The following is a 12998-nucleotide window of genomic DNA, read 5'->3' as shown; positions in this document are numbered from 1 at the left end:
TTTAAAAGAGTTTGGGATTGTTTTAAAATGGTAATTGGAAAGCACTGAAGGATTTCAAGCAAGGTCAGATTAGAGTCATTAAGAGATTACTTGTGTAGAGGATGAACTGGAGGTGTGCAAACTGGAACTGTTTCTAACATCCAAGCAGGAAGTGACTTGACTCATATAGAGGTAGTGTAAAAGGATAGATTGTGCATTTTGGATAAATAATTTTAATGGGTAAGCTTTGGCTATGAGTAGAAACCAGCCTCAAGGATGGATTGCCAATGTTATTAAAGTTTTGAAACAAGAACTTCTTGAGCAGAGACCCTGTAGAAATTATATACCAGAATTTATCACTGTATTCCTAAGAGCGGGTATGCAGTTGACATAATTCATGGTATCAAAGCAGAATTTTCAAAAGTCATTTATCTTTGCTATTTTCTCCTTCATTTAAGGAGGTTTAGGTTATTGCAAAGACCATTATATATGGGTAGTTCAGTTTAGTAAATATGGAACAAAATTTTATGAATAGAGGGTACTGTTATTTAAAGAGCCACCTGACTAATCTGTTTGCCCTTGGAGGCAATATGTTCCTAAATAAATGTTGGCTCAGTTTAGTGCTATATTGCAGGTTGGTTTGTAAGGAAATAAATGCTGAGGCAGATTTGGGGGTTCAAAATGTTTATCAGGGACACATACCTGTGAAAGGAAGGAGGAGGAGGCAGGATTGGGAAGATGAAGAAGACAACTCCAATGCAGGTCCAGTGTCTAGACTAACCCAGCAGGAAGCTCTTGAGCAAATATTTTCCAGCAGAGTGTCCCATGTTGGCCCCAACTTGATTTAACCCTGCCTCACTCATTCAGTGTGTATTGGCTGTCCCCAAAGGGTGTGCCTTTGGACTAGGTTGTTCTCTGTAGCTGAGCCCAACCCTGAAGGAGGTGACAGATGGAAGTTGTCTGCAGACTGCACTCTGACAACCAGTCAGCAAGTCCTTCCTGGGAGAGAAATCTGCCTTGGTTCATCTCCATATCTACCACAAGTACTGCTATGTTATTTGTAATAGAAGTAGTGAGTAATTTATTCTTCAACTTATAGTTTTTTGCTCCCTAGGAGTTCAAGATAAAACATATAGAGTTTTCTAATGACCAAATATCAGTTGAATCCAATAAAGGTGAATTAAGAGGGAAAAGATTGGAAGGGGTGACCAAGAACAAGAATGGCACAGAGGAAAAACATTAGTGAAGGGAGCTTCTAGGGGCCAGGAAAAGCAAATTTTAATGAAATACAAAGAGTTGTGACACCCAATCCTGGGCCTCACTTTTGAATGTACTTCCATTAACACATCTTTAAAACCATTAAACAATAACATGGAGTAGAAGGAGGAGATCAAGAGGGAGGAAGAAGGGATGAGAAATGGGAGAAAATGTGGAATTAATTTGATAAAATCATGCTATATGCATGTATAAATATACCACAGTGAATTCCACCTCATGTATATCTATAAAACATCAATCAAAAATAAATAAATAAGTAAATAAACAAATGCATAAATAAATGGAAGACCAATAGAGTAAAGGAAGCAGAACAGGTAGAGGGAGGAGGGGAAGGAAAGGTGAGGGGCACGAGGGACTGAAAGGGAGAAATCAAATTCTATGCATGTACGATTTTGCCAAAATGACTCCAAACATTATGTATAACTATAATACACTAATAAAAGAAAAAATGGAAAGAATAACACTGTGAAACTTAAACTCTTGTTTCCTTGACAGATGTGGAAAACATGAATAACAGAGATTGGCCATTCATGACAATTCAGAGAAATGCTAGTTCAGGTATCTTTTTTTCTATTTTCAACTGTTCTATGATTTATAGTGGACTATGCACTTTTGAAATAATATAAAATTGGCATGTTTATTTCCAAATTTTCAATATGGAAAATCTCATTCTCTGATTACATTCAATGATTGACCAGTTCACTTGTAAGGGTTTATTTTAATCTTCTATAGTAGCCAGTACAAACTTGCTCTCCTCCTCTGTACTTGTCCTGAAATCGTTTGGGGTCCTGAAATCAGTTGGTAGCCTCCTGTAGTCAGTCATATAGTTCATGATTTCTTAAGTATATCCTAGTTAATTTATGTAACCCAGATTAATTATACACATAATTGAGATGAGAGTACATTTTTCTGTTTGAATCGCTCAGTCTATTCCATTTTATGCTACTTGGATTTAGAGTATTCTCTACCAATGTCTTGTTTTATCAGAAAAGTTTAATATGCGAAACCAGGATCCTGGACTGGGGAGATAGCTCAGCTGGTAGAGCGCTTGCCTTGCAAGCACAAGGCCTTGAGTTCGATCCCCAGTACCGCACAGAACAAAAAAAGAAAAATCCTAAACCAGGATCTTGCATGGGAATAGATATCCAAATATTTTGCATAATTATAATCTTATTTGACCTATTAAATTTAGTGTTTAATTTCAACCCTTTTTCAAGTTTAATTTAAATTATTTTTATTTATTAAAGTTAGAAATGCATATATGACTTAAAAATTATATGTGTAATGTTATTAATAAAGATGTGATACTTAAATATTCACAGTTGGTACCTAGTGCATTTTAAATAAAAAGAGTGACTTAATACTACTCATACTTTGCATATAAAATTTTTGATGATCTACAACATAGTAATATATAGAATTATTCCTTTAATACTTTTAGAAGTAATGTTATATAAGTAATGTAGTGGCCATATTATAAGAGTTTCTAGAAATAGAGGTTAAAATATGAACATTGTAACATATTACACATATGTTTAATACTTTAAAACTACTTTAAAATGAGATCTGAAATTCACATTTTCCCCATAATTTTATTTTGACCTCAAATAACATGATATTCTTTTTTTGTCCTTTTTCTGTTTTTATAAAAATAGACACTCCGGTATTCCATACAAAAAATAGGATGAGAAGCACCATGTACAAGCCAGTAGACTATCAACAATTGCGTGCTTTAACTGAAGCGAGAAAGTTAGCTTCAACTTCTACAGAGCTAAAGGTTAGAAGTTTTATATGTATGTGTTTTTCTAGTTTTGGAAAATTGAATTACTAGGAAGTAAAATATTATTTGCAAGTGCAAAAATAAGCGTCTGTCTAAATGGTTCTTAGAGTCTCCCAATTATTGATAATAGTGAAGAGCAGCTAACATTTTTGAATGTTCTCAGACATTGTTATACAGTTTATATGCATTGCTTATTTAGTGATCAAACCTATGAGGACTGAATTCAAACTTGCTTTTGGAAACATAGTTATTTCATTAGCTTTCACCAATTTCCAACTTAATCTGAAAAATAAAGCTTGCTAGGAAGTATCAGCCATGGATTATTATCTGATTTAGAGTTCCTTTTCCAATACCATATAAATGTGCCCACAGATGCTCTGTATTCTAGAATTTCCTTTTTTCTTCAAATATATGTCTCAGGCCAAGAAAGATCAACTTGAACTAAATTTGAAAGGGGTGTATGTACAAATAATTGTATGTAGTATTTTAGTATCGTGGATAGTTAGGATTATTAATACAGTATATTTTTCTTGTGCAAATTATAATGTTCACTACAAATGTTATTTTTCATTGCTAGAATTCTTTGAAAAATTGGTTTGGTAAAGCAGCACATTAATTTACAAGTTTCCATTCGTATTTAAAGTTTTTGTATTTGTTAGTTTTATATGACTCTCATTAATATCCTTTTAAAAAAGGCAATTATGATTCCAAAAACATATTTGATACCTACTCTAGAGAAACACATCAATGAGCTATCTCTTCAAACTAAAGTGACTGCTTAAACACTAAGGAATTATTTGTTTGCATCATATATGAATTTAAAATAATTTCATATTATGAGGACAAGTAAATTTTATAGAAAAAGTCACATAACTATCATCCTAATAAAACTATTTTCATATCACACTTCTATTCTGAGCTATTCTACACATACCACACACATAAAAACATGCATATATAAACATAAACATTAATACATATTTTATTTTCTTCTGTGATAAACAGATCTGAAATTCTATATACTACTTCTCTTAACATTTTATCATATTATCTTTGTATTATTTGTTTGATATTTTATTACATCAGTCAGCAAACATTTATTTATTTTTTTTGGGTGCTGGGGATCGAACCTAGGGCCTTGTGCTTACAAAGCAAGCACTCTACCAACTGAGCTATCTCCCCAGCCCCAGCAAACATTTTTTATGTGCCTACCATTTGCCTTGAAAATACAATAGTGAACAATACAACCCTTACCCTCATGGAGTGTACTGTTTAGTAAGTCAGGAAATAAAATTACATAAAGTGTAAACTGCAAGAAAAATATGCTGACTGGTATATAATAACAGAACTTGATTCTGATTGGGTGATTAGAAAAAGGTCTTTCTGAGGAAGTGACATTGGAATTAAGAACTCAAGGTAAATAAGAATTAACTAAGCAAAAACAGAAGTGAGAAGCATTATACTTCTGATGCATTATTGTGACTTGATATTTTTGGTACTTAGGTTGTATTCAATTTTTTTTAAATTCATTTTTATTGTAAACAAATGGGATACATCTTGTTTCTCTGTTTGTACATGATGTAGAGGCATACCATTTGTGTAATCATACATTTACCTAGGTTAATAGTTTTTGATTCATTCTGTTATTTTTTCTTCCTCCCACCTCTCCCACCCCTTTTATCCCTCTATAGAGTCCCTACTTTCTCCATTCTTGCCCCCTTCCCACCCCCTATATGTGTCATCATCTGCTTATCAGTGAGATCATTTGCCCTTTGGTTTTTTGAGATTGATTTATCTCACTTAGCATGATCCATTTGCCTGCAGATGCCATAATTTTATTATTCTTTATGGCTGAGTAATATTCCATGGTGTATATATACCACAGATTCTTTATCCATTCATCAATTAAGGGGCATCTAGGTTGGTTCCACAATCTGGCTATTGTGAATTGAGCAGCTATGAACATTGATGTGGCTGTATCTCTGTAATATGCTGATTTTAAGTCCTTTGGGTATAGGCCAAGGAGTGGGATAGCTGGGTCAAATGGTGGTTCCATTCCAAGTTTTCTAAGGAATCTCCACACTGCTTTCCAGAGTGGCTGCACTAATTTGCAGCCCCACCAGCAATGTATGAGTGTACCTTTTTCCCCACATCCTCTCCAATACCTACTGTTGCTTGTATTCTTGATAATCGCCATTCTAATTGGGATGAGATGGAATCTTAGGGTAGTTTTGGTTTGTATTTCTCTTATTACTAAAGATGGTGAACATTTTTTCATATGTTTGTTTATTGCTTGTAGATCTTCTTCTGTGAAGTGTCTGTTCATATCCTTAGCCCATGTGTTGATCGGGTTATTTGTATTCTTGGTGTAGAGTTTTTTGAGTTCTTTATATATTCTGGAAATTAGTGCTCTATCTGAAGTATGAGTGGCAAAGATTTTCTCCCACTCTGTAGGCTCTCTCTTCACATTGCTGATAGTTTCCTTTGCTGAGAGAAAGATATTTAGTTTGAATCTGTCCCAGTTATTGATTCTTGCTTTTATATCTTGAGCTATGGGAGTCCCGTTGAGGAAGTCTGATCCTAAGCCAACAAGTTGAAGATTTGGATCTACTTTTTCTTCTATAAGATGCAGGGTCTCTGGTCTGATTTCAAGGTCCTTGATCCATTGTGAGTTGAGTTTTGTGCAGGGTGAGAGATAGAGGTTTAGTTTCATTCTGTTGCATATGGATTTCCAGTTTTCCCAGCTATCTTTTCTCCATTGCATATTTTTGGCACCTTTGTCTAGTATGAGAAAATTGTATTTCTTTGAGTTTGTGTCTGTGTCCTCTATTCTGTACCATTGATCTACCTGTCTATTTTGGTGCCAATACCATGCCGTTTTTGTTACTATTGCTTTGTAGTATAGTTGAAGTTCTGGTATTGTGATACCCCCTGTTTTGCTCTTTCTGCTAAGGATTTCTTTAGCTATTCTCGGTTTCTTATTCTTCCAGATGAATTTCATGATTGCTTGCTCTATTTCTGTAAGGTCCATCATTGGGATTTTAATTGGAATTGCATTGAATCTGTATAGCACTTTTGGTAGTATGGCCATTTTGACAATATTAATTCTGCTTATCCAAGAACATGGGAGATCTTTCCATCTTCTGAGGTTTTCTTTAATTTCTTTCTTTAGTGTTCTGTAGTTCTTATTGTAGAGGTCTTTCACCTCTTTTTTTTTATTGTAAACAAATGGGATACATGTTGCTTCTCTGTTTATACATGGAGTAAAGGCATACCATTTGTGTAATCATAAATTTACATAGGGTAATGTTGGTTGATTCATTCTGTTATTTTTTTCCCTTCCCACCACCCCTCCCATCCCTCTTTTCCCTCTATACAGTCCTTCCTTCCCCCATTCTTGCACCCCACCCTAACCCTAATTCTAACCCTAAAACTAACACCTCCCACGCCCCATTATGTATCATCATCCACTTATCAGTGAGATCATTCGTCCTTTGGTTTTTTGAGATTGGCTTATCTCACTTAGCATGATATTCTCCAGTTTCATCCATTTGCCTCCAAATGCCATAATTTTATCATTCTTTATGGCTGAGTAATATTCCATTGTATATATATGCCACAGTTTCTTTATCCATTCATCAACTGAAGGGCATCTAGGTTGGTTCCACAATCTGGCTATGGTGAATTGAGCAGCAATGAACATTGATGTGGCTGTATCTCTGTAGTATGCTGATTTTAAATCCTTTGGGTATAGGCCAAGGAGTGGGATAGCTGGGTCAAATGGTAGTTCCATTCCAAGTTTTCTAAGGAATCTCCATACTGCCTTCCAGAGTGGCTGCACTAATTTGCAACCCCACCAGCAATGTATGAGTGTACCTTTTTCCCCACATCCTCGCCAATACCTGTTATTGCTTGTATTCTTGATAATCGCCATTCTAATTGGGGTGAGATGGAATCTTAGGGTGGTTTTGATTTGCATTTCTCTTATTACTAGAGATGTGGAACATTTTTCCATATGTTTGTTGATTGTTTGTAGGTCTTCTTCTGTGAAGTGTCAGTTCATTTCCTTAGACCATTTGTCAATTGGGTTATTTGTAGTCTTGGTGTTGAGTTTTCTGAGTTCTTTATAGATTCTGGAGATTAGTGCTCTATCTGAAGTATGCTTGGCAAAGATTTTCTCCCACTCTGTAGGCTCTTTCTTAGCATTGCTGATAGTTTCCTTTGCTGAGAGAAAGCTTTTCAGTTTGAATCTATCCCAGTTGTTGATTCTTGCTTTTATTTCTTGTGCTATGGGAGTCCTGTTGTGGAAGTCTGGTCCTAAGTCGACATGTTGAAGATCTGGACCTACTTTTTCTTCTATAAGATGCAGGGTCTCTGGTCTGATTCCGAGGTCCTTAATCCATTTTGAGTTTCGTTTCGTGCACGGTGAGAGATATGGGTTTAGTTTCATTCTGTTGCATATGGATTTCCAATTTTCCCAGCACCATTTGTTGAAGAGGATGTCTTTTCTCCATTGCATATTTTTGGCCTCTTTGTCTAGTATGAGAAAATTATATTTCTTTGGGTTTGTGTCCGTGTCCTCTATTCTGTACCATTGATCCACCTTTCTATTTTGGTACCAATACCATGCCGTTTTTGTTACTATTGCTTTGTAGTAGAGTTGAAGTTCTGGTATTGCAATACCCCCTGCTTCATTTTTCCTGTGAAGGATTGCTTTAGCTATTCTGGGTTTCTTATTCTTCCAGATGAATTTCATGATTGCTTGTTCTATTTCTGTAAGGTCCATCGTTGGGATTTTAATTGGAATTGCATTGAATCTGTATAGCACTTTTGGTAGTATGGCCATTTTGACAATATTAATTCTGCCTATCCAGGAACATGGGAGATCTTTCATCTTCTAAGGTTTTCTTTAATTTCTTTCTTTAGTGTTCTGTAGTTCTCATTATAGAGGTCTTTCACCTCTTTTGTGAGATTGATTCCCAAGTATTTTATTTTTTTTCGAGGTTAATGTGAATGGGGTAGTTTTCCTAACTTCTCTTTCTGAAGATTCATCACTTATGTATAAAAATGCATTGGATTTATGAGCATTAATCTTATGTCCTGCTACTTTACTGAATTCATTTATGAGTTCTAAAAGTTTTCTGGTAGAATTTTCTGGTTCCTCTAAATATATAATCATGTCATCAGCAAATAGGGATAGTTTGAGTTCTTCTTTTCCTATTCATATCCCTTTAATTTCCTTGGTCTGTCTAATTGCTGTGGCTTGAGTTTCGAGGACAATGTTGAATAGAAGTGGTGAAAGAGGGCATCCCTGCCTTGTTCCAGTTTTTAGGGGGAATGCTTTCAGTTTTCACCATTTAGAATGATATTGGCCATGGGCTTGGCATAGATGGCCTTTATGATGTTAAGGAATGTTCCCACTATCCCTATTTTTTCCAGCATTTTGAGCATGAAGGGATGCTGTATTTTATCAAATGCTTTTTCTGCCTCTATTGAAATAATCATGTGATTCTTGACTTTAAGTCTATTGATATGGTGAATTACATTTATTGATTTCCTGATGTTGAACCAACCTTGCATCCCTGGGATAAAACCCACTTGATTGTGGTGCACTATCTTTATAATATATTTTTGTATGCGATTTGCTAAGATATTGTTGAGAATTTTTGCATCAATGTTCATTAAGGATATTGGTCTGAAATTTTCTTTCCTCCATGTTTCTCTGTCTGGTTTAGGTATCAGGGTGATATTGGCTTCATAGAATGAGTTTGGGAGGGTTCCCTCCTCTTCTATTTCATGAAATACTTTGAGAAGTATTGGAGTGAGCTCTTCTTAAAAGGTTTTGTAGATCAGTTGAGAATCCATCTGGTTCTGGACTTTTCTTTGTTGGTAGGCTTTTGATGATTTCTTCTATTTCATTACTTGAAATTGATCTATTTAAATTGTGTATGTCCTTCTCATTCAGTTTAGGTAATTCATATGTCTCTAGAAACCTTTGATGTCTTCGAGATTTTCTATTTTGTTGGAGTATAGATTTTCAATATAGCTTCTAATTATGTTTTGTATTTCAATCATGTCTGTTGTGATATTTCCTTGTTCATTCTGAATTTTAGTAATTTGGGTTTTCTCTCTTCTCTGTAAGTGTGGCTAAGGGTTTATCAATTTTGTTTATTTTTTCAAAGAACCAGCTATTTATTTTGTCAATTTTTCGATTGTTTCTTTTCTTTCAATTTCGTTGATTTCAGCTCTGATTTTAACTATTTCCTGTCTTCTTCTACTTTTGGTGTTGCTCTGTTCTTTTTTTAGGGCTTTGAGCCATAGTGTTAGGTCATTTATTTGTTGATTTTTTTCTTCTTTTATTGAATGCGCTCCATGAAATAAATTTTCCTCTATGAACTGCTTTTCATAGTGTCCCAGAGATTTTGATATGTTATTTCTTTGTTCTCATTTACCTCTAAGAATTTTTTTAATTTCCTTCCTGATATCTTCTGTTATCCATTTGTCATACAATAGCGTATTATTTAATCTCCAGGTGTTGGAGTAGTTACTGTTTTTTTACTCTGTCATTCATTTCTAATTTCAATCCATTATGATCTGATAGGATACAAGGTAGTATCTGTATCTTCTTGAATTTGCTAACAGTAGCTTTGTGGCATAATATATGGCCTATTTTAGAGAAGGATCCATGTGCTGCTGAGAAGAAAGCGTATTCACTCTTTGTTGGATGGTATATTCTATAAATGTCCATTAAGTCTAAATTATTGATTGTGTTATTGAGATCTATGGTTTCTTTGTTCAATTTTTGTTTGGAGGATCTGTCCAGTGGTGAGAGAGGTGTGTAAAAATCACCTAGTATTATTGTGTTGTGGTCTATTTGATTTCTGGCATTGAGAAGGATTTGATTGATGAATATGGATGAGCCACTGTTTGGGGCATAGATATTTATGGTTGTTATGTCTTGCTGATTTATGCTTCTCTTAAGCAGTATGAAATGTCCTTTATCTCTTCTGACTAGCTTTGGCTTAAAGTCCACATTATCTCATATGAGGATGGATACTCGGCTTTTTTGCTGTGTCCATGTGCATGGTATATTTTTCCCCATCCTTTCACCTTTAGTCTGTGGGAATCTCTTTCTATGAGATGAGTCTCTTGCAGGTAGCAAACTGTTAGATCTTTCTTTTTAATCCAATCTGCCAGTCTATGTCTTTTGATTGATGAGTTCAAGCCATTAACTTTCAGGGTTATTATTGAGATATGATTTTTATTCCTGGTCATTTGGCTCATTTTTTTTTTTGACACAACTTGGTTTCTCTTTTATTTGGCTATTCCTTTAGGGTAGGTCCTCCCTTTGCTGATTTATGTCATTGTTTTTCATCTCTTCTTCATGGAATATTTTGCTGAGAATGATCTGTAGCGCCGAGTTTCTTTTTGTAAATTGTTTTAGCTTTTGTTTATCATGGAAGGATTTTATTTTGTCGTCAAATCTGAAAGTAAGTTTTGCTGGGTATAAGATTCTTGGTTGGCATCCATTTTCTTTCAGGGCTTGAAAAATGTTGTTCCAGGCCCTTCTAGCTTTTAGGGTCTAGATTGAAAAATCTGCTGATATTCTTATTGGTTTCCCCCTGAATGTAATTTGATTCTTTTCTCTCACAGCCTTTAAAATTCTGTCTTTATTTTGTATGTTAGGTATTTTCATAATAATGTGCCTTGGTGTGGGTCTATTGTAATTTTGTATATTTGGAGTCCTATAAGCCTCTTGTACTTGATTTTCCATTTCATTCTTCAGATTTGGGAAATTTTCTGATATTATTTCATTGAATAGATTGTTCATTCCTTTGGTTTGTTTCTCTAAGCCTTCCTCAATCCCAATAATTCTCAAATTTGGTCTTTTCATGATATCCCATAGTTTTTGTAGGTTCTGTTCATGATTTCTTACCGTCTTCCCTGTTTGGTCAACTTTTTTTCAAGACTAAATATTTTGTCTTCAATGTTTGAGGTTCTGTCTTCTATCCTATTGGTTATGCTTTCTATGGAGTTTTTAATTTGGTTTATTGTTTCCTTCATTTCAAGGATTTCTGTTTGTTTTTTTTTTTTCAATATCTCTAACTCTTTATTGAAATAGTCCTTTGCTTCCTGTATTTGCTCTTTCAACTGTTGTTTGGTTCAATCATTCAATGCCTGCATTTTCCCTTTCATCTCATCCTTCAATGCCTGCATTTGCTCTTTCATCTCCTTGTTGCTTCTCTGATTGTTTTGATTATGTACATTCTGAACTCCCTTTTTGACATTTCTTCTGCCTTGTTGTCATTGAATATTATTGCTATACCATCTAGGTTTGTTTGGGACATTATGTTCCCTTGTTTTCCCATATTGTTCAGGTATCTACCCCTCTAGTAGTGAAACTCTGGGATATTGCAGATTTCCTCTATTGACTAATATTGTCTCTGTAGATTTCCAATAACTCACCTCTTAGCCTTCAGTAGCCTGTGATAATACCGTGCTCCCCTAGGAAGCTGGCCTTCTACAGGTGGTGGCTTTCAGGTGGGGTATATTCCCCGGTGGCTCTGAGTTGGTCCCAAGTCTCTCAATACCTCCTCTTTTTGACTCCTGGGTCTTGTCAAAGGTCCTCTAGCCTCCTGTAGGTGTCTCAGGAAGGGAGTTGCCCTTCCAATGATGGTAGCCACACCCTCAGGAGTAATTCAAAATGCCTGTTCCCGCCTATAAAGAAGCCTCTGACTATCTCTGTGATGGTCACAAACCTCAGCAAGGTGGTCGGGCGGGGTTGCTCAGTGGTGGCGGCTGTCTTTGGCCTGGTGGTTGGGCGGGTTGGCTACCTGCCGCCCAGCTTTGCAAGGCAGGCGGGTTGGGTGCCACCTGCTACCTCCTCATGCAAGTGGCCTGACTCGCCCATCAGCTCGCTCTGCGACTGCGACCAACCAGTGATGGCACCGACCTTAGGTGCAGGGGTCAGGCGGGTCGCTCAGTTATGATGTCTGTCCTTGGCCTGCTGGGTGGAGCTGGAGAGCTGCCTGCCCCTACCTTCATGATGTGGGAGGCATGGCTCACCCCCCAGCTCGCTCCACAACTGCCTGTATTCAATTTTTGATGTTAGTCTTTCTACTACTGTAAGAATCTTCATGCATAGAGACTTTTTAGTATTTTAGAATGGTCTATCCTTATGGGATAAATTCCCATAATTAGGGTGTTTGAACCAAAATGTATGATTTTTTTTTAGTGTTTTTGAGACCTATTACCAAATTTCTTTCCCAAGGTATTGTTTTTAATTTTATTGATGTCAACACATAATTTCCATAACTTTCTCAGTGTTGGAATATGTACCTATATATTCTTAGTGTTATTCATCAATCCATTTATCTATCTGAGATGCACCAAAAAATGTATTTGACTGAATGTAGAAAGGATAAGCGTCTAAAGTCAGCTTTTTTGTCAAGTCAAATAAATATCTCTTTGATTTGCTATCAAAGAGTGAATATATTTCAGATTTTTAATTACTATTGTGGTTTTTACAATTTGACATGAAGTGCTGGAACACTAATTTTTCAGAACTGTCAGCTGCTAGATTGCATCTCTGGTCACAGTATTATATATATATGTGAAGTTAAACAGATGCTCTTTTCAACTGACATTTTAAATAGCATCACTAGTTTTCTGTTTATACTGGAATATAATTCAGAAGAAGCTTTTTTTTAACTTTTAATTTATTTTTATTGTAAACAAATGGGATACATGTTGTTTCTGTCTATACATGGAGTAACAGCATACCATTTGCGTAATCATACATTTACATAGGGTTATGATGTTTGATTCATTCTGTTATTTTTTTCTTCCCCCCAACCCTCCCACCCCTCTTTTCCCTCTATACAGTCCCTCCCAGAAGTTTTTAATTATATTATATTATAGAAAACTTTGTACCTGGGATTTATAGCTTGGAAAACCTTAA

The 12998-nt window shown here is 35.5% G+C and overlaps 1 protein-coding gene across 1 annotated transcript in view; it reads left to right on the top strand.

Annotated features, from left to right (window-relative positions):
* Ccdc148 (coiled-coil domain containing 148) overlaps positions 1 to 12998 on the top strand; it is a 327462-nt gene that overhangs the window by 99930 nt on the left and 214534 nt on the right. The window contains exons 2-3 of the mRNA XM_047547038.1: positions 1753 to 1815; positions 2913 to 3034. Coding sequence (XP_047402994.1) covers positions 1764 to 1815; positions 2913 to 3034 — 174 coding nt within the window. The 5' untranslated portion in view covers positions 1753 to 1763. The remainder of the gene's footprint in view (positions 1 to 1752; positions 1816 to 2912; positions 3035 to 12998) is intronic.

Source organism: Sciurus carolinensis, chromosome 3, assembly GCF_902686445.1.
Source record: "Sciurus carolinensis chromosome 3, mSciCar1.2, whole genome shotgun sequence".
NCBI lineage: Eukaryota > Metazoa > Chordata > Mammalia > Rodentia > Sciuridae > Sciurus > Sciurus carolinensis.
This window is presented reverse-complemented; position numbering and strand designations above follow the sequence as displayed.